This window comes from Dermacentor albipictus, chromosome 5 (assembly GCF_038994185.2).
Source record: "Dermacentor albipictus isolate Rhodes 1998 colony chromosome 5, USDA_Dalb.pri_finalv2, whole genome shotgun sequence".
Lineage (NCBI taxonomy): Eukaryota > Metazoa > Arthropoda > Arachnida > Ixodida > Ixodidae > Dermacentor > Dermacentor albipictus.
In genome coordinates, this window is record NC_091825.1 from 54,043,141 (window position 1) to 54,065,676 (window position 22,536).

A 22,536-nucleotide genomic window follows, 5' to 3' on the forward strand; every position below is an offset into this window, starting at 1 on the left:
GAGTCTGCAGCCGGACCCAGCGTTGAAACGATATCCATTCCTTAGGCCACTACATTTCCCAGAATGTTTTGAAATTCCCACACGAGGTGGTGAACAAATGGATTCCCCCCCACCTCAAGCATGATGGCATAGGGGGCTATACAGCATGGTATGAGGTTCTGTAAAGCGTTACCAGATGGGCTAAGGCGCTGGTTTAACGCGGCCTTTACACTTTACACAAACGCCTTGGTCCATCTGGTAACAATTTGAATGCTACGCATAATCTCAGTTCCCATTGTGCGCGTGAGAGGTGCAAAATTTTATTGTTTCTTTCCACGAAAATATTGATAGTACATCGATACACAGTTGAACTTTAGTAACATGGAAGGCTGGGGAGCATATGAATGAGAGATGGAAAAATCATGATACAGATGTACAAGGTTCAAACGCTGTTATAGACGCTCACCACTACCTTCCTGGGCTGCGAGTGTGGTAAAATTCCAGCACCTCTGTCTACGCGGCAAGTATTATATAAAAATTTCCCCAGTCTGGTCGCCGGTGCCTTGTGGTAATGGTATTTTTGTACGCGACCGCCATGTGCCACTCCACAAGGCGGTCGTGTACAGAATTTTATAAGATGTCGGAGCACCGTTATTTTTTTCTTTTGACTGTGAGTAGAAACTACCATTCGTTACAGCCGAGCCTGTGCAAGACAAAGATTGATCTCTGAAACTTTTGATGAGTGCACGCAAAGTTTGTGGGAAAAAACTTTTTCTTAGGGCAACCAGTGGTGCAGCGAAATGCGAGGTGTAATCTGAACGAGCCCGCACATATTCGGTTTGCAGTTACGCCACTTCGCGTTTTCGCATTATTGGACGTTCACGATGAGAGCGCACCCGGTTGTCATGCGGCGTCATCGGGTTACCGACTCCACATGAAGGTAAGCACGTTAAGAACCCGGTTTTCATGCTGTTGTGCCTACTTTTTTCTAGAGAAGCATGCAAACATTAGGGATTACATTTGCATGCCTCGCCTATTTTCGAGGTTATGGCGTGCGGGAGGGGACGCTTTTGTCGTCGTTCTTCTCGCTAGGTTGAACAGACCGCATATACCGTGTGTTCCAGGTACTGCGGACCAAGCTTTCTTTAAAATATGACTACGGATGTGATTATGGGATCAAAGGAGTTTTGTTAGCAGTCGCCCTGCTCGCATTGATGAATTTTGTCACGTGTCGAGCAACACACATTGACAGGCCTTCTTATGCTGCGCGGTCGAGGGATAGCGCAGTAATTAAGCTGCGCTCAAAAGGGTTTGTTTCAATTTTGACCCCTGATTATGGAAGAAAGCTTTTAGTTTACTCGTTTTCACACTGCCTGTCACACAGCCCTAAGAACGCATTGGCCGATGCCGACTCCAGGGAACTTGACTTGACCACAAATGGCCGGGTGCACATGGCTCAACATGTATTCCTTAAGTTGGTTGGTATATTGACAAAAAGCGGTTGTAGAAGACAACTCCAATCAAGCCAAAACGAGTTTTATGCCCTAAAGTGTGCGATATTGAGAACACAGGGACCGAATAGCTTCTCGGACAAGCGCACTAATGCGACTTTTCGCGATATTCATAAATTGGTCATGCATAGCGTTATAACCAAGAATGGCGAAGCTGCGTTTTGCTGCCCGCAAGCTATTCGACTAAATGCCACCGCTCTCTACCCAAAGCTCAATTAAACTATCACTAAGTTGAAAAATGTACGCACACTCCACCAGCTTTTTTCATACTAGGCACTTCGTAGAAGCTTCTGCATTTGATGTTTTAGAATGGCTTTTCTTAGAATGAAGTACAAATACTCAATAGAGAGAAAAGCTTGTGCCTAGTCTTGTGCCTAGTCTTGGTTAATAAGGGCCCCCAAGAAATTGAAATTTTGGTTGTGGTTCTTTGAAAGTCTCTGTCTGACCACCGCTGAGCTACGCGTGCAGGTTCCATCCTGCACAATGGTTTCAAATTCCACGAACTTCTACGCTTCTTCCAATGTGAAGAAATGCAATATAACCACATTTGTTTTGCGCATAAGCAGTCATGACTCATGATAAGAGAGATATGACCAAAGTATTAGCAAGGAGACTGATGTGTACACGCGGTGTTACAGTTGCTATGACAACATAACATGAAGAAAGTTCACAAATGTCTCACTGAATCTCGCAACAACACTTGTTCTGCCATTACGAGTTCATATTAAATGTTCATGATTGCCTGCGCCAGTGGTCTTCAGTAACTACGCGTGCGTTTACGTTTTGTGAGGCTTCGCGTTCCAGTGTTTACATTCTGTGTTGCTGCAACTGTTTTTTCTTTGTTATGATGCCATTAGTGGCAAGAAATAAGGATCCACGAAAACAAATAATTCTTTTTGGCATCTTACCTGAAACGCGCATCTTCTTCACAGCATGCTTTCCTTTAGCTGCATTCTCTGGATTACAGTAAAGAAATGAGCCGACTGTCAATCCTAAGCAGAGTGCAAGCACAATCACAGGAAAGACGGTGTGGCCGCAGCGTCCCATGCTGTACACTGTAAAGTATGCGCCTCACCGAAAGAAAGTTGTCAGACCACAACACCTCCTTTTCAAGGCTTGTAGGAGCCTCGGCGGCGAGCCTGCACGCTATCCGGTAGTTTTAGCCCCAGATGAAGAAATAAACGCACGAGTTCTGTTCCTTTTAGTGACGGCTGAATAAATCGCATTCTGCGTCATGCTTCGAACAAATCAAATCAACTTTCGATCGCCGCTCTAGCTGCGCGTCAAGCCTTTCCTTCTCTCGCTTGACTGTCCGTGGAAAAGAAACATACGGCACAGGGTAGCCGCAGTGGTCACGGAATATTTCAAAACTCCTGCACGGAAAACAGGCATCGACCACTCTGACCTCCGTCCGAGTGTTATTGCGTGAGCAGCTGGAGCTATACCGCCCACATTTGTGCATGCATAATCAAGCTTCACCTCATGCTCTTGCGTTTCACTGCAGGTCCTTTGTACCGAATTGAGAAATAAGGTAAGCGTTTTCACAAATAGCCTAATAAGGTGTTCATATGAGCGAATTCAGGCATGTCATGTAGTGCGTAGGTTAGACAGCCGGTGGACCATTAAGGCTAGAGAATTGGTACCAAGAGAAGGGAAACGCAGTCGAGGACGGGTAAAGTCTAGATGGGGCGATGAAATTAAGAAATTCACCGGCACAAGTTGGAATTGGTTGGCGCAGGACAGGGGTAGTTGGAGATGGAAGGGAGAGGCCTTCGTCCTGCATTGGACATAAAATAGGCTAATGATGATGGTGATGAGGAGGAGGAGCCACTGGAAATTGGAAATCCACCATAGTTTCCTGCCATGTATTACAAACAGCGTTTTCTTTAAAGCCAAGGTGAACACGTTGGTGAAGATATATTCACATAGAGGGAAATTCCTTCCCTCGCAGCGAGGGGCTGTGGCAGACATCGTGGGCGACACGAGCTGCTGCAGTGGCTCAGTGGCTATGGCTACGCCGCTAAGCACGAGATCGCTGGTTCATTCCCCGACCGCGGCAGCCTCATTTAGGTGGGGGTGAAATGTTAAAACGGTCGTGTACCGTGTATTAGGTGTACGCTACAGAACTCGAGGTATTAAAGTGGACTGAGGGTGCCAGCTAGGGCGTTCCTCATAATCGGACTACGTTTCGGCACGTAAAAGCCCTGAACTTTTTAAAAATTTTACCATTGCCGGTGGGTGAGGCAGAAAGCGATGATCGTACGGACTAGTCTAGCAACATATCACACCCCGCTCACCGGCATGATAGAGGTATGTGATGCAGCGCTTTCGACCGAAAGCACAAATGGAACGCTGAAGCTCGAGATAATCTGCACACAGCCTTGTTTGAATTTGATGGCGCACAATGAATCGGGTGCGTAGGTGTCCTCTGATTACGTGATACCCGATTGCGCGTACTTCTATTTCTTCTTATCAACTCAGTAGTGTTTAGACCGTCGTAAAGGGGGTTATGTAGGCTAGGTCGGCTGATAATATTGTTTTCCGTCCTATTAGGATTATAACAGTGTATTCTTTTTCGCTCTAGCAATCATTGGTTGACCAGAACATGCAAGTTTCCGACAATTCCCAGAGCTACAAGAGTTGTGAGAAGAGTCAGAGCCATCTCAAACGTGGTCATTTACAAGAATGGGAAGGAAGAAATTAGAAGGGCAAATGTGTAGGATAATGAAAAAAAAAGCAATGCTTTGCTATTTGAGGCTCCAATCTGGTTGCCAAAGGACAAAAACATAGAGCAAATACTCGCTACAAGACGAGAGATGTGTATATTGCAGGGAAAACAGGCCACCGCTCAGCACATCCTAATGGAATGCGAATGGATTCACACAACGAGACCCGCAGGCAACGTAAACCTTTCAGAAGCACTTGTATTTAAACTGGACGGCAGAATCAACCGGCCAGCAGTCTAGATAAGCAAGATACGCGTTTAGAGTATCGGTAAAAAGATAGAGAAAAAAAAACAGGGAAGAGATTGATACGATCGGATACGTTACGGGCATAGGTAGCGGTATGAGGTAGAGATATAGAGGTTCTGAGGAGGAGATGATCTAGGTGGCTATTTGTTACCGTCCTTTTTCAGAGGAGATGCCACTAAATCATCTTCGCCATCTTGACGTATTCTAGCGGGAACATGGTGTCCGAATGGTCTCATAAAGGGATAGCTATAACTGGTTTTTATACGTTTTCTAAGCGTTACCATATGCTAGATTGACTCTGTGAGGTCAAATTGGTTTCTAAAGCGCCGATAGTGCTGAGACATCCCTTTAATCCATCTTATCCCTTCCAACGACGTCATTAGAACGTTGCCTGCTACCAAAGATTCTAGGTTTATTCACTATACCCCTCATAAGCTATGCTGAAATTCTAACAGAAATTCATGCCGATACCTTGTGTGGGGATTTCAATGCAGCGAGTCACGAGAGCCGTGTTTCGCATATAGGACGAATTAAGCATGTACAGAAATGTATAGCCATTGACATGAAGGCGTGCGTCGAATAGGTAAATATATGTAATCATATATGCTCAATGAGTCACAGTGGCGCGAACTCAGTCGCCCAAGAAAGGGGTAGGCCAATTACGAGTAAATAGTTCACGATTTTGGGTGGAAGGGCGATAGGAAGGCTAAAAGAATAGAAAAAGACAGGAAGGTTTAGCGTGGCGCTTGATCTCTGACATAATATATGGTACGCGGGAGTAAAAAGAAAAAGAAAATCTGCGGATGCCGCACACCGTGGGAATCGATGTAAGTGAAGCTTTCTACACCACTTGCTTTGATTAGCAACAATTAGTGGTGGCGTTGGCGGGGAATGTGTAATTTGTTTAGCGGCTAGTCCAAAACGAGAGTGGTGCGCTCATGTTAAATGTTACATTGCATGGACCACTGCTGTTTTATGCGACTGCGCATCCGCGACAACGGTCGCGCGGGAGAAAAAAAAAAAAAACAACAACCAGGAAGCTCCCCATCGCACGTAGCCTTTGACGCAAGCGTTTCCTGTTAAATATTACGCTTGCAAAATCTGCAGCTGCCAGGAAGCGGCAACTGTGTGGCCGGTCTATACACAGCACCGCGCGTCGCGACTGTGCCAGTCGGTGTGGTGATCGGTGCGATAACCCATGTATATCGCGAAATGAAAACGCGCATTGGGGGAAAGCACTTACGTAGTCGCCATCTGTCGGAAGCGCCCCGCTCGAGTAGTATAAGGGATAACACGACGCCGTCCTCATAGGTTTGGCTGTCGGCGCTGAATATAAACACCACGCGGGAGGCCTAGCTCCTGGGCATTTCTGCGTGTACTCTACAAACGAAGGAAGTTTTTACTGTCAAAGTAATAATGTTGGGCAAACAGAAAGCACACAATGGTCTACAGGCACTATTTCAATATAGCTTCGCCAAATACATGCAGTGAACGGCCACAGCGCGTAGTCGCTGCGATGGAGTCACCAGAACCGGCTTCTTGCGTGAAAGGTCGGCAGTCGACGGGAGCGAACTATTTGACATGTTCTTATATTGGGCTGTCTGTATAACCAAATGGAACATAACATAGACACGCATGCGTGTCTGCATGCGTGTTCGCGCACAATGTTTAGCTTTCGCTGCGAGTGTGTTTTCGCACCGCGCCTAGACACTTTAGCCACAGCATGTGAATTTGACCGTACACAAGCAACAATTGTTGCATGGATACTAACACAGCTGTTAAAAGAAAATCATTTCGTGTACTGAAGGCACTGGGCAGTGGGCATAGTGCTGGCGAAAAAGAAGACGACGAGAAGCGCATGCTTGTCGATTTCGCTATAACCGCTACTTGTTTCGGTATACCACCGCAAACCTAAAACTAGTGTTGCTAAGCGAACGTTGTTTCCCGTTGTTTTCAGAGGCCCCGTTGTTTTCGTTTTAACTAGGGACTTTGACGCCTACGACGGCGACTTGTGATGTCCCGTCGCGAGGATACAGTCCTTTGTTTTTGTTCTTTTCTTCTAAATGCTTGGACGTTTAAACATTATCGTCCGCCAAGTTCCCTCGCACTGTACCTTTATCAGTCTCCCCAGCGACCCTTTGTTTCTTTTTCTCAATGCAGTACATTTCAATGTTTGGTGCTACACGATGTTGCGTTTGTAGGCAATCCCACCGCTAGCAACCAGTTTGTTGCGTACTCCAGGGTAGCGTACCGTACTGCTGCCGAGAAGTAGCGGCGCCTGCCTATCGAAGCTCGACCGAGATTACTTATTGGGTAGCGTGTCGTTGTCGGCGGGCTGCAGGCATCCGGTAGACCATGGCGACCGAGCAAGGGCGAGACGATTTGCTAGTGCGAAACTTGCACGGGTTATTCAAAGGTAGTTGAAAGAAAATAAGAAAAGCATGAAGTATATCAAAGTACATTTCGGACCCCTTAAATAGGCTCTCTTGAAGTGTGGGCGGGATCTTGCTTCCGTCGATGTCACGTGACAGGCACGGAGAAGGGCCCCTCCTCCTTCATTACCGAGCACGGGAAGGAGAAGTCAACCCTCATGTCGACGAATCCTGGTACAAGGTCCTTTGTGCGCAGGCTGACTGACGTTTACCCTCGCAGGAGAAGTCAGCCCTCTTTTCGACGAATCCTGGGAGAAGGCCCTTTGTGCGCACGCTGACGGACGTTTACCCTCGCAGGAGAAGTCAGCCCTCTTTTCGACGAATCCTGGGAGAAGGCCCTTTGTGCGCACGCTGACTGACGTTGGCCCTCACAGGAGAAGTCAGCCCTCTTTTCGACGAATCCTGGGAGAAGGCCCTTTGTGCGCAAGCTGACTGACGTTGGCCCTCGCAGGAGAAGTCAATCCTCTTTTCGACGAATCCTGGGAGAAGGCCCTTTGTGCGCAAGCTGACTGACGTTGGCCCTCGCAGAAGTCAATCCCCTTTTCGACGAATCCTGGGAGAAGGCCCTTTGTGCGCAAGCTGACTGACGTTGACCCTCGCAGGAGAAGTCAATCCTCTTTTCGACGAATCCTGGGAGAAGGCCCTTTGTGCGCAAGCTGACTGACGTTGGCCCTCGCAGGAGAAGTCAATCCTCTTTTCGACGAATCCTGGGAGAAGGCCCTTTGTGCGCAAGCTGACTGACGTTGGCCCTCACAGGAGAAGTCAGCCCTCTTTTCGACGAATCCTGGGAGAAGGCCCTTTGTGCGCAAGCTGACTGACGTTGGCCCTCGCAGGAGAAGTCAATCCTCTTTTCGACGAATCCTGGGAGAAGGCCCTTTGTGCGCAAGCTGACTGACGTTGGCCCTCACAGGAGAAGTCAATCCTCTTTTCGACGAATCCTGGGAGAAGGCCCTTTGTGCGCAAGCTGACTGACGTTGACCCTCGCAGGAGAAGTCAATCCTCTTTTCGACGAATCCTGGGATAAGGCCCTTTGTGCGCAAGCTGACTGACGTTGGCCCTCGCAGGAGAAGTCAATCCTCTTTTCGACGAATCCTGGGAGAAGGCCCTTTGTGCGCAAGCTGACTGACGTTGGCCCTCACAGGAGAAGTCAGCCCTCTTTTCGACGAATCCTGGGAGAAGGCCCTTTGTGCGCAAGCTGACTAACGTTGGCCCTCGCAGGAGAAGTCAATCCTCTTTTCGACGAATCCTGGGAGAAGGCCCTTTGTGCGCAAGCTGACTGACGTTGGCCGTCGCAGGAGAAGTCAATCCTCTTTTCGACGAATCCTGGGAGAAGGCCCTTTGTGCGCAAGCTGACTGACGTTGGCCCTCACAGGAGAAGTCAGCCCTCTTTTCGACGAATCCTGGGAGAAGGCCCTTTGTGCGCAAGCTGACTGACGTTGGCCCTCACAGGAGAAGTCAGCCCTCATTTCGACGAATCCTGGGAGAAGGCCCTTTGTGCGCAAGCTGACTGACGTTGGCCCTCGCAGGAGAAGTCAATCCTCTTTTCGACGAATCCTGGGAGAAGGTCGGGTGAACGACCTGTCGCCCGTGGTGTCCGGCCTAGTAGAAGGTATGGGGAACGACGTGTCGCCCGTGGTGTCCGGCCTGGTAGAAGGTAGGGGGAACGACCTATCGCCCGGGGTGTCCGGCCTGGTAAAAGGTCGGGTGAACGACCTGTCGCGCGTGGTGTCCCACGCCAAACCTAACAACGAGCATGAGGATATGCCGTGCCTTTTCAAATGTGCTTTTTTCTGTTCCTTTTCATCCCAGTGCACTTGCAGTATCTAGCACCACCAAGTTCAATAGACCATAGCTTCATGACATTAGACGGGCAGCCAGGCACGTACCCAGGATTGTTTTTCGGGGGGGGGGCCCACCACCTCCATCATCATCATCATCATCATCATCGTCATCATCATCATCATCATCATCATGTTTTATGTCCACTGCAGGACGAAGGCCTCTCCCTGCGATCTCCATTTACCCCTGTCCTGCGCCAACCGATTGCAACTAGCGCCCGCGAATTTCCTAATTTCATCGCTCCACTTAGTGTTTTATCGTCCTCGATTGCGTTTTCCTTCTCTTGGTACCCATTCTGTAACCCTAATGGTCCAACGGTTATCTAACCGGTGCATTACATGGCCTGCCCAGCTACATTTTGTCCCCTTGATGTCAATTAGGATATCGTCTATACCCGTTCGCTCTCTGATCCAAACCGCTCTCTTTCTCTCTCTTAACGTTATGCCTAGCAATCTTCATTCGATCGCTCTTTGCGCGGTCCTTAACTCATTCTCAAGTCTCTGCCCCATATGTCAGCACTGGCAAAATGCACTGATTGCACACCTTACTTTTCAATAATAATGGTAAGCTTCCAGTCAGGAACTGGCAATGTCTGCCGTATGCGATCCAACCTATTTTTATACTTCTGTGAATTTCCTTCTCATGATCAGGGTTCCCTGTGATTAATTGACCTAGGTAAACGTACTCCTTCACAGACTCTAGTGGCCGACTGGCGATACTGATCTCTTGTTCCTTTGCTCGGCTATTTATCATTATCTTCATCTTCTGCATAATAATATTCAACCCCACTCTTACACTCTCTCTGTTAAGGTCTCCAATCATTTGTTGTAACTCGTCTGCATTGTTGTTGAATAGAACAATGTCATCGGCAAACCGAAGGTTGCTGAGATATTTGCCGTCGATCTTTACTCCTAAGCCTGCCCAGTTTAATAGCTTGAATTCTTCTAAGCACGCTGTGAATAGCTTTGGAGAAATTGTGTCTCCCTCTCTGACCCATTTTCCTATAGGTATCTCCATGCTTTTCTTGTGTAGAATTAAGGTAGCTGTAGAACCTCTGTATATATTCTTACGCGAAGGACGAGCCAGTAAGACGAGAAACTATTTACAGATTGTATTTACAACAACGGTTGCAGCGCTGACCGCTTAGATTCACAGCGCGAGCCCAGTTCGTTCTTCCTCCTCATTTTTTAGGTGATGGCGCCCACGCACCTCGTTCAAACAAACAAATACCACACGCATGTAGCAATACTTTTCAAGCTTTTTACGTAAGCGTTCTGTAGTCCTTGATTACGTAGTGCCTCTAGACTGCTGGTATCTCTACTGAATCAAATGCATTTTCGTAATCTATATAAGCCACATAGAGAGGCTTATTGTACTCTGCAGATTTCGCGATAGCCTGATTGATGACATGGATGTGATCCATTGTAGGGTATCTCTTCCTGAAGCCAGCCTGTTCCCTTGGTTGACAAAATCCAGTGTTGCCCTTATTCTATTGGAGATTATTTTGGTAAATATCTTATATAATACTGGGAGCAAGCTAATGGTCCTATAATTTTTGAATTCTTTAACGTCTTCTTTTTTGTGGATTAGTATAATGTCTGTATTCTTCCAGTTTTCTGGGACCCTTGCAGTCGATATACACTTCGTATAAAGAGCCGCCAGTTTTCCAAGCATTATGTCTCCTCCATCTTTAAATAAATGGACTTATTCCACCTTCTCCTCCCGCTCTTCATCGTTTCATGTCTTGCAGCACCCTTCTGACCTCATCGCTAGTTATAGGATAGTTTCTGTATCCTGTTCATTACTGTTTCTAATTGAGGTATCCTGACTCCTCTGGATACTGTATACAGGTCGGCTTAGAATTTTTCCGCTGTTTTTACTGTATCTTCGAGATTGCTTATGATATTATCCCTCTTATCGTTTAGTGCATGCATCATGGTTTGTCCTATGCCAGGTTTCTTTTTTACTGATTTCAGGCTGCGTTCATTTTTTTACGGCTTCTTCAGTCTTTCACATGTTATAGTTTCCAATATCAGTTATTTTCGCCTTGTGGATCAGTTTTGACAGTTCCGCGAATTGCGTAACGCTGTGCGGCAGCCAGTCCCATACAACCGCGTAGAGCGCAGGACTCTGCGATTCTAGACGTACTGCGCTCCCCGAGAAAGGTTAGAAAAACACCCACATAAGTACAGCAGAGAAGTGGCTACGTGAGGCGGTTCGACCGATAACTGTAGAAGCGTCATTCAAAGCAAGTAATTATTCTCCACTTCCGGCGGCGTTTTCTCTACTTCCTTTTTAAATAAAAAGATGTTGATCCATAAATATTCTCATAAACAACGGCTAACATTTTTATTATTCGCTTTTGCTTGCAGTTTGGTTGTTGCGTTGGCTCTGTCCCTTAGTAGATCGCTTAATTTCTCAACTCCTTGTGATTTTTGTTTCCGGTTTCCAATTTTGCACAAAAAGTGCTATACAATTAGGGAAAACAGACGAGGTAACGGGCGACAGTCATCTTGCTTGTGGGTTTAAGGGTTATTGCAGGGCTTCATGATGGACGTTCTTTCACATTATTTTATTTCCCACCTTATCTCACCTATATCACGTGTATATGGTTCCGGGCATCTGCCAGCGTCGCGGCGAGCCGTAACTCAAGGAAATAATAAAGCAAAGGGAAAAGTTAAGCGCAATTGGTGTTTTTTCCGGCCGCAACTCGTTCCATGAGAGTACAGACCAGCTGAGTAACAGCCGCATCCCTCTCCTGGTCCCAGGATCAGCCTAAACAAAGAATGAATGAATTAACTTTATTCCCCTTTTAAGAAAGGGGAGGAGCCGGGGGGGAGAAAGGGAGGTCTAAGTACTCCAGTTCCCGCAGGCGTCCATCACCACACTATGTGGCTAGAAGTCCGTCTACCAGTCGTGGTAGGCCTCCGCTACCTCCACAGCCCACCTCAGGACTCGGTCCTGTAGGGTGGGATCGGAGCTGCGCAGGGCAGTCTCCCACAGCTCCTCGCTACTAATTAATGGTTTGAGCTCGCGAGGGTGAGTTTTGATGGGGCATTGCCACATGATATGGGAGAGATCTGCTATGGGGACAGGGCAAAAGCGACACTTGGGTGTCGGGTATGTGGCGGGAAAGAATAAGTGCAAAGTGCGCGGGGTAAGAAAAGTGCGAGTTTGTAGTTGTCGCCACAGTATCTCTCTTTGGCGCGTTCTAGACACAGAGAGAGCTGGATACAATAGGCGTTGGCTTCTGTAATGTGTGCAAATTTCATGGAATGTGACGAGTGTGTCTTTATTGTTGTGTTGTTGGGAGTCATTGGGTTTTAGAGTTAGGCCCATATTTGCGGCCACTCGGTCCGTGAATCCTCGAGCAGCGGCATGTGCCATTTCGTTGCCATGGAGTCCTTGATGTGCTGGAGCCCATACGAGAGCGATGTCCTTTTCTGGTGGGTGAGCTACAAGCAGAGAGTGTGCGAGGTTGTTAATGTAGCCGCTACTGAAGTTCCGGATAGCAGTCTTAGAGTCACTAATAATGACGTCGCAATCGGGTAGCCCCGATGCAAGTGCAATGGCGGCCTCTTCCGCGTCACCCGTCGAGGTGGTCTTGACTGATGCTGAACAAACAGTGTTGCCCTGGTTGTCTACGACCGCTACAGCATAACGATTGTTAGGGGTGTAGGCTGCAGCGTCCACATAGTACACTCCTTCAGCCTGTCCATAGCTGCGTTGTAGCGCCTTGGCTCGATGTTTGCGGCGTTTGACGTGAAATTCGGGGTGCATGTTTCTGGGTAGGGGCTGGATGTGGTATTGGCCATGTATGTTCGGAGGAAGTTGATGTCGCCTGCTCTCGTTGAATAGTGGAGCACGATGAAGTTGTCTCAGGATCTCGCGCCCAGCTTCAGTTGTGGTGAGTCTATGGTATTGCGATGATAGATGGGCTTCGGTTAATTCTTGAAGGGTATTTAGTGTGGCGGTGGCCATCACCCTTTGTGTGGTTGCTCTAATTGGCACACCAAGAGCGACTTTGTGTATCTTGCGAATCAAGCAATTCACAGTATCCTCTTCCTGCCTAGAGAGTGAGAGATAAGGTAGTGCGAAGGTGATTTTGCTTAAGACAAAAGCCTTGATTAGCTGAATTAGTTCCTTCTCTCGAAGCCCTCCGTGTTTGTTGGAGATCCTCCCTATCAGGCGGAGCGTATTATCTACCGTTGTTTGTAGTGTTTGCAAGGTATGCTGATTTGCTCGGTTGCATTGGAGGTGTAATCCTAGGACCCTTATCCTGTCTACTTGGGGTATAGGGTGCCCTTCAATCGTGAGTTGGATATTCGGGGGTGAACTCCTGAAGCGTCTTGTGGGGCGTAGAAGTAGAAGCTGTGATTTGGTGGGGGAGCACCTGAGATTCAACTCGTGACCCACTTGCTCGACCTGATAAATTGCGGCTTGTAGGGTGTCTTGGATGTGCCCGTCAGAACCTCCGGTCATCCACAGCGTAATATCATCCGCGTACAGTGTGAATCGGAGGTCAGGAATCTTCTTGAGAGTGAAAGCTAAAGGTCGCATAGCCAAATTGAAGAGGAGGGGAGAAAGTACTGCCCCTTGGGGCGTGCCAGTGCTTCCTAAACTTATTTGGCCAGATTGTTCACTGCCTAATTGTAGCGTCGCAGTGCGCTTCGTGAGGAAGCTGCGTATATAGCTGTAGATTCGCTCCCCGCAGTTTATACTGCTAAGTTCGCGTAGTATGGCCAAGTGGGACACGTTGTTGAAGGCGCCTTTGAGGTCGAGGCCGAGCAACGCTTGTGTGTCACGTGCGTCGCACGGTTCGATAATGTCTTCTTTGAGCCTTAACATGACATCCTGACAAGAAAGAGATTTGCGGAAGCCTGTCATTTCCGAAGGGAACAAGTGATTATGTTCGATGTATTTGGAGAGGCGTAGGTGGATTACGTGCTCCAAGATCTTCCCTATGCATGAAGTCAGAGAAATTGGACGGAAGTTATCAATGTGAATTGGCTTATTCGGCTTTGGAATGAAGATCACTTTGGCTGCTTTCCATTGTTGGGGTATCTCTCCCTCTTCGAGACAGTGGTTGTAATACTCGGTGAGTTTGCTTATGGATAACTCATCGAGGTTTCGAAGCGTTTTATTAGTCACAGAGTCTGGGCCTGGTGCCGTGGTGGTTCGCACTTGGTTCAGGGCATGTCGAACCTCCGCTTCTGTGATGGGGCTGCAAAGCTCCTCATTGGGTTCACCAGCATAGTCAGGCATGGGTATTTGCGTAGAAGGGGGCATATGTTTGGAAGCCAGGTTGCTGAACATGGTCGGCAGGTCGGCTGCATGTTCATGCAGCAGTTTATTCATCTGGTGGTTGTTGTGCGTCTTAGACGTGGTGGGGTCAAGCAGGTGCCGGAGCAGTTGCCAGGTCTTTTTAGTGCTGAGAGTACCATGCGCTCCTCCGCAAACCTGAGTCCATTGCTGCGCCGCCAATTTGATAGCATATTGTTGGATCTGATAGTCTAATTTGGCGATTCGGATTCGGAGTTTACGATTGTAACGTGCTGTTAGCCATTTCTGAAGTAAAGCTTGCTTCGCTTCCCACATGTGTAGTAGCTTGGAGTCAATTGTGGCCAAGGGTGTGTCTAGCGGGAGAGTGGTGGTATGGGCCTCTACGTCTGCTTGCAAGGCGTTCGCCCATTGATCAATGTCGGTAATGGTTTCTTCATTAGTGTTGCAGCGAGATTTTCTGAATTCTGTCCAATTCGTAAGCCTTAGTGGTTTCGTGGCTAACGGTCTGTGCTTAAAATCTACACGGAGTTCAAGGATGTAATGGTCGCTTCCCAAGTTGTTTTGAAGGTTTTGCCACGTCGCCTGAGTGATGCGGTGAGTTAAGGTGAGGTCGGGGGATGTATCCCTACTGACGCTATTTCCTAGCCGGATAGGAAGAGTGAAGTCATTGTAGATGGTGAAACCTTGATTTTGTATGTGCTGCCATAGAGCTCTTCCCTTAGGAGTGGATGCGGAGTGGCCCCACATTTGATGGGGGGCATTGAAGTCGCCCGTTACGACTAGCGGCTGTTTATTGGCGCTAGCTTTGGCCTGGGCAAGCATGTTCTCAAAGCGGTGCTGTCGAGCATTGGGAGGGCTATAAACATTCAACACGCATAGGGTGGGTTGGGTGTGGCGTTGAGGTAGAATTTTGATGAAATCGTGGGGGATTTCAGTACTGCTGAATGTGTCCCATTTAACAGAAAGATGTCGCCTTGCAAGTATCGCAGTGTTGGGCATGTCTATGTGAGGGTCTTGAAACGTATTGTATCCAGGTAGCGTGATTTTCCCGTGTGTTTCCTGCAAGGCTATAATGTCAGGGAGCTCGTTAAGACTCTGTAGAAATAGTGTTAGAGATGCGCGCTTGTTGCGGAACCCTCTGCAGTTCCACTGCCAGATGACTAGACTACGGGCTGGCTTCATCATTATTGTCATTTTGAAGGACGGGAATTTGGGACGTCGCGGAGCGTCTTCCCCAGCTGTCGATTAGCTCTTGAAACCGGCAAAACTGTGCAGATGCCTCACAAATAAATGAATCAAGCTTGCTCTGTAGTCGATTTTCAAGGGCAACAAGTTTGTTTTCCAGAATGTCCATACGGTCAGTGAGGACAAATATGGCGTTTTCAACGGTGTTCTCAGTGTCTGTTATTTCGGCATTCTTCCTTTTTGCGGGTGGGGGCTGCGTGTGTGATGAAGGCAGCATTGGAGTTACGGCTTCCGGCGTAGCAGTGGATGCAAGTGTGTCCATGCATTCTGTCGGAGGACGTGTGAGTGTGGGCGCAAGCGTTTGTGGGAGTGGTTTGGAAGTAGCAACAGGATTGTCAGTGATATCGATGGGGGGGTGCAGCATTGCTTTGAGCTGCTTGATTTCGTTTTTAAGCATTTCGTTCTGATTTAGCAAGTATTTGATGAGAGAGCTATCAGCATATTGTGCGGAGCTACTATTGTGGGGGCCAAGCTTGCGGAGGCCAAGCTTGCTTCGATGATGGGAGCTGCGCCGATGCTGCAGTGTTTTTGCGGCTGCTGCTCTGCGGCGTCTCTTGTCCAGTGCGTTGATGGGGGGCCTGTACAGCGTTCCTGGCCGGAAGTGGCAGTTTAGATTCTGGAGGTGCCGGGGGCGGTGTCCGTGGTTTGTAGCGAAGTTTGCACTCTGAGGAACCAGTCTCGTGTGTCCCGGTGCAGATGATGCAAGTGGGAGTACAGCTGTGGTCCTGAGGAGGATCTGGCATGCCGCATTTTGGGCATAGACATATGGTCACATTGGGGCAGACGTCTTGGCGATGGCCAAGCTGCCGGCACTTAGTACACGCCTCCACTCTTTGTCGATATGGTCGGCAGCGGAGGTCTGTGCGGAGGTAGACAATGTAGAAGGGGACCCTTGAGCCTTCGAAAGTGACCAGGATGGAGTCTGTAGAGCCCATTCTTCGAGCAGCTAGGATGTTGATTGCTGGATTGTACTCTCGAAGGTTAGCCAACACGTTCCCCTCTACCAGGGAGGCCGGCAGCTTGATGATACCCCTACATGAATTTTTAGGGTCTGCAACGTGCGTGGAGACTTCGTAGCTCTTGCCCATGATGGTGAGGGTGGCGATCTTCAAATAACGATCAGCCCTGTCCATGCAGGGAGTGCTTATGATGATTGTGTTGTTAATTTCGTTGGCCCGGAGTCGATCTAGCGATGCTGCAGCCGTGGAGAGACCAGTGGACTTGATGACGATGTCGCGGAGAGAGACTGGATGTATGTTGGCGCAGTTGACTCCACCGTGTACACGAAGAATTATTTTGTACTCTGCGGCTGGAAGTGGAGGAGGACGAGGCAGAATGTGGCTTACTTGCGGTGGAGTTTTTAGGGTGCTGGGCGAGGCTGGCGAAGGCTTGTTGCTGTTGGAGAAAATAAATTTCTCGCGCCAATCGAGGATCTCTTCCGGAGTCATGTCGACGCTGTCGACGACGCCGTCCTGACTCATGGCTGCTGCAGCTGCTACCGCCGACGCACGCTGCCGGCGTTGCGCGGCATGGGCGCGGGGGTTCGGATGTTTCGAATAAACGGCGATGAACTGAAGATGACAGGTCCGATTTCCGCTGAAGAGGTGTCGTTCGACAGCGGGTCACTTACAGCACCAGCGATCCAGAAATCACAAGAGTCGAGGCAAGAATTTGGACACAGCACACGAAAAAAGACGGAGCCGATGCATCATGCAACCACAGCGTTCCGTCCTAAACAAAGAAGGTTGAACTAACAAAAGCAACAGCTATGCGCGTGACGGTTGAATAGATGGTGACAACTGAGCGCATCTCGAGTTAATCGCGCGGGTGCGGAATCTATGAGAAAACTGTCCTTCACATTACAAGAGATGCCGATAACTACCGCCATATAAAATGAGTGAAAAAGGCAGCATAAGGCTGACCGATGAACAGCTGCCAAGTCTCAACATTAATCTGGCAGCGCTTTAGGAATGTGTGAGGAGTGGTGGCGTGGGTGGGGAGGGGGGGGGGTGTATGCCACTTGATTTCGGGCCCCCCCGGGCCCCCCCCTGGGTACGTGCCTGCGGGCAGCGCTGGCGGGCGAGCGTTTCAGTGCACGCGCTTTCTGATAGTCACTGAACATCGCAGCACCGACGCCGCATCAGAAATCTTCCGCGTGAAAGTGTTTGGAGCACACCCGAGTTGTAGGCGATGGCTGCTTGTCGGTTCTAAATTTCACGATCCAAGGTTTACGCAACTTCTTGTCCTGCGTGTACGTGTGAAGGTTTACATCGGGCTCCGTTACGTACGTTCGGCACTGTGGCACCGAGCAGCACCCTACCATGTTCGATTCCTTCAAAGGCAGCCACTACCTATTAAAAGGCTTTCAAGTGTTGTCAAGCACACGCCCGAAGCGGGTAAACCGCCCTACTTATAATCAGAACCACAGCGCAGGTCGGACTTTGAACTTTGGTTTTCAGATCGCTTCGGCGCTTCCAAAGCAGCCGACGCGAACGCTGTGCCGGCGTGATCCTTCATACCACGTCACATCGACAACGGCGTCAGTCTTTTCAGTGGTGGAGTTCTCCCCAACGGAGCTGCGCTCAAATTTCGCATTAGGGAGTATCGTAATCATAGGTGACTTTTTGGTTCCCACGCACGGCCGGCGCCGCCACTGCCGCGGATGCGCGGAGATGAGCCCCTTCTGTTGGTGCATCAAGGAACCCGGCGCCCACGCGGTGCGTGCCTTCAGTTGATCGGTTTTGACCACGTGACTTTTTTGTGCCATCCCCGAGGACGGCGCTGGATTTTCCACTTGAGGGGCCATATAATGCTTTCGCATTAGAATAAATGCAGTTATAAACCCTTACGTGGATAAATTCGAAAGCATTGCGGCGTCTCTCGGATGACGCTTCGACATCTCTAGCGCACTTGCGTGGACATCCCAAGGAGCCGGGAGCAGCTACTGACTGGCAGGTCGATGGTTCGTCTATTGGAGCGCACGACAGAACTCTCCGAAGTCGCGCACCGGTTAGCGGCACCGCGACACGCGGTGCTGTATATAGACCGGCCACAATTTTGTCGCTTCCCGGTAACTGCAGCTTATGGAGCATTAACTTTTACCAGAAAACGCTTGCGGTGAACGCTATGCACGAAAGCAAGCTTTCTGGTTCTTTTTCTTGCTTTCCCCCTCACGGCTGGTGCCGACACTGTCGCTGAGGTAAGCAGAATCTCGTGGTGCTTCAAGAAACGCATCACCGACATGGCGCGCGCCTCCTGTCGATTGGTTTTGACTGCGTGACTTTTTGTACCATCTCCAACCATGTATAGAAAAAGTGAATTTTTTGCTTGCTTACGGGCGTGTGAGGCATTGCTGCTAATGATATGAATTGTACCACTCGTCTAGACGACCACGCGTTCTTGGGCGTTAACCTTAAAAGCAAAACAAGTCACTACAGTGCACCGTGCGGTGGCGAAGGCGAAACCAGATTGTGAGTACTGGCAGTTGAGCCTCGGGAAGAGCGACTCCAGAGAGCGTGGCACGAGTCGTGTTTCGTGCACGAGATTCGGCGATCGAAGGCAGAGCTACCTCCCTGTGCGTCCGGCCCATAGGAGCGGTCGCCGCCCACATCGCTACGCCTGCACCCGAACCGACGCTTTCACCAGCTGACAGCCGGTTTCTCGGTCGGTTCATCCTCTGGACAATTGGTCCACGAAGGATGGCGTGCCCGAGCCTTGCAGAATGAGCATTGTGGAAACCGGAAGCAGCGCTAGCAGGCCGACTGTGGACATCAAACGTTGGACTTTTGCTCCGTGCTCCCGTGCACAACCCCGTCGTCTGAAAACCTACATGAGCTACTCGAGCTCTAGCTTATCAAACGACAACGCCTGCCGTGGCAGTAGGACCCGTCCAACACCAGCTCCGCGACTTCTCCGACATGGCGACATCTGTTTCTACATGAACTGCATGCTTACCTTCGACTAATTCACATATATCCGCACGTCCTCTGGAACGTATTTTAGGAACCTTCGCTTGTTTGTGCTTTTTCTGTCTGTTAGGCGTCTAGTACAAGTTTCACTTGTGTTTGTACTTCTGCGTACTGCTTTATCTTTCTGCAGTGATCATGAACCCAATACTACCACAGCCTCCACAGATGGTGGTCTATCTTTACGTTGAGGCGACAATTTAGCGAAGCACACCATGGAAGGTAGCTGCTGCTGTGCAAAAGCAGCAGGCGTCTCGCAATGACGCTGCCGGTGATGATTTATTGGCATCCTGTTTGAAGCTGGTCGGTGACATATACTTACCTAGCCTGCATGAGCTAATCAAGTAATCTATACATAGCTGCCAAACTAGCATTTGGCCACCGCTCTTTCATATCTTCTGTTGAGCTGTATATCAACCTTGTACAGTTACCTATCCGTGCAACAGATTCGGTACCATTCATTTTTTCTCTAGTTTTTCCCACCAGTACTCTAAACGTGTCTTGCTGGTCTCTACTGCTTACGGATTAATGATTCCATAAGTTCTGAAACCAGCGCTCTGGTAGGTGGAAATTACTTACTAGTCTCGCTGGGCGAGTACCTGTATATTCCTTTGGGATGTGCCAAGTTGTCAGCAGATTTTCACTGTAGCAGATACAATCTTCATCCCGTGGCAAATAATTGCACCGGCGTGCTTTCGTGTTTAGGTAATCAGCCAGGGCCAGAAATAGCAAGGCACTGCCACTTTTGGTATAGTACAGATTTTTTCTTGAAATTTTTATGATGTGATTCCTGTAAATCTCTACGATCTTTCTTGTTTACGACCACTATATCCAGTTTACTGTCTGTGTTTCTCTCGCTTTGTTTTTGGTAACTCCTGGTTGTCTATTTACACTTTCAATGGCCTTGTATTTGGCTGCCAACTGTCTTGACTTCATTCCCCGCTTTCTGTCCACAGTTCTGACGTACAAATATGTTTGCACTTTAGCCACCCATTCATTTTGATCCATGCTCCTGAGACTTCAAAACGAATTTTCGCTGTGCGCTTCTCTGTCTTCAAACGAGGCCCCATCCATGTCAACCTGCAATGCCTCATTTGTGGTTTTACATTGGGTCCGAAAAGCCAACCGGGCTGCTCAACTTTGGTTAACTTATACTCTCAAAGATATGGCAAATTTGAAATATTAAGTGGCTTTGCGAACGTTAGATCTAGCAGCATTCTCCCTTTCCAATTTTCTCCCACCACGTTATATTTATTGTGTCAAAAGGGTTCTATGTTTCATAACTGCTGCATTCCGGTTCCCCTTTATTCTTTGATTATGTTGGTGGATGCTTGGAGCACGTTTTTTGTCATACATGTATACACCGATATATTCATGTTACTTGAATATGGGTATGACTTGCCGTTGAATTGATACTATGTAAATATTCGTTTCTTCATTAAAAACGAAAATTCCTTATATACCTATACTAAACATATGGCTTGATTTGTCACTCCATTGCTACGTATATTCGCAAATCGTTTTCAATTATCTTACGTTGTCCACCTAAAGCAATATGTCGCCCAGTGATTTTCTGTTGCACATTTGCCCATTACGCATGCGAAATAAATGAAAACCTGATTAACTGTTTTCCAGTCGCTTTTCTATGTCCTTAACATAAATCGTAAACAACAATGAAGACAGAGAATATCATTGCTTCCGTCATCAGTGAATTTCCACAAGTTATGTGCATTTTTGGTCTTCCTAAATGCATAGTGGGTTGACTCTATCTATCTCTCTGCGCAGCTCCACAAAATCGCCATCTCTGGCTTCGTGCTTGAAACTACCACATATTCATTCCTGGTATACTTTGTCGTAAGCTCCATAATGTCTAGAAATACAAATTCTAGAAGCACATTGTCTGCTATGGAAATATCTATGCACTAATATATTACAAATTCTATTATGATCCATGCGTCTAATTTGTCTGAACACATTGTCAGATTTGCCCGGCCTATCATATTTTTCTTCCGCCCACATCATGTTTCTAGCTTGCATTCCTATCGAACTTTGGTATCCTATCGAACTTTGGTAAACAAATAAGAAAAATGTTGCATATATCACCAACGTTATTTTAACTGGCCGTGGTTGCTCAGTGGCTATGGTGTTGGGCTGCTGAGCACGAGGTCGCGGGATCGAATCCCGGCCACGGCGGCTGCATTTTCGATGGGGGCGAAATGCGAAAACACCCCTGTGCTTAGATTTAGGTGCACGTCAAAGAACCCCAGGTGGTCGAAATTTCCGGAGTCCTCCACTACGGCGTGCCTCATAATCAGAAAGTGGTTTTGGCACGTAAAACCCCATAATTTAATTTTTTAACTGGTCTGTACGAGCTCGTGTTACACTTGTCCCCTATGCCTTTGTCGATGACACGGCACCGAATCGTGATTTTATTTGTTTTGATCACTTGATTTATTTGCACCAGTAAGCTGTGGCTTGATCTTAGAGTCCAACTATTTTATGAGCAATATATCGATTTAGTCTTGTCCTGGGCCATGTTATTAGAGCAATTTTCCACTGATTTTTACCAATAAAGGTTTTCTACTTTAGGTTTGAACCCCTCAGGCTTCTGTGTTGCCGGATCTGGTCGGGTGTGACCTGCGCTTTCTTTCTTACTAAATATTATCACTCATAACACCTCTCATGTACCGCAAAACGCCGTCTCCTTCGAAAACGTTACTTCTTTCATCATTTATAGTCATTTGTGAATGTTTTTATTGATGCTCCTAATGCACCTACATGGTACTAGAATCTTTTTGCTGCACCTTTGTCACTATAGAGAATGGCATGCACACACGTTTCACTAGTACACACAACTTTTCTTGAACAAGCTCACTTCTTTTCTCGGTACTTGCGTTATCGAAGGGGCAGCCCTTCCTTATTTAATTTCTAATTTTTGGCTTAGCTGTGATCTCTAGACGCGTGCTTATGCTTGTCTATAGATTTCCTTGTACCGTCAGCTGCATGGTTTTCATTTTCCCCTCCAACAGCTTTTAAGCGGCATTTGTATTATCTCCTGCAGCATGACGTCTTCCAATTTCTTGCAATCTCATACTGCTGCTTAACCTCCCTGCATTTCATTCCTACATTTTTTTCTCTCTCTCATACTGCTGAAAGAAAGGTTTGCATTCTCTTCTCTACGCATTTTGCTGTCTCAGCTATTGAACTACATGGTTTTTTAAAAGATATGCTGCTATTTTTTTCCCGTCCTGCGTCAGTGTCCAAAATTTTAAGGTTGTATGTTTATGATCGCTACCCAGGCTATCTTCTT

The 22,536-nt window shown here is 47.9% G+C and overlaps 1 protein-coding gene across 1 annotated transcript in view; it reads right to left on the reverse strand.

Annotated features, from left to right (window-relative positions):
- The window catches only part of LOC135913231 (uncharacterized), a 41,420-nt gene extending 38,865 nt beyond the window's left edge, over positions 1 to 2,555 (reverse strand). The window contains exon 1 of the mRNA XM_065445838.1: positions 2,399 to 2,555. Within this exon, the coding sequence (XP_065301910.1) occupies positions 2,399 to 2,537 (139 nt within the window). The 5' untranslated portion in view covers positions 2,538 to 2,555. The remainder of the gene's footprint in view (positions 1 to 2,398) is intronic.
- Between the last annotated feature and the right edge of the window lie 19,981 nt (positions 2,556 to 22,536).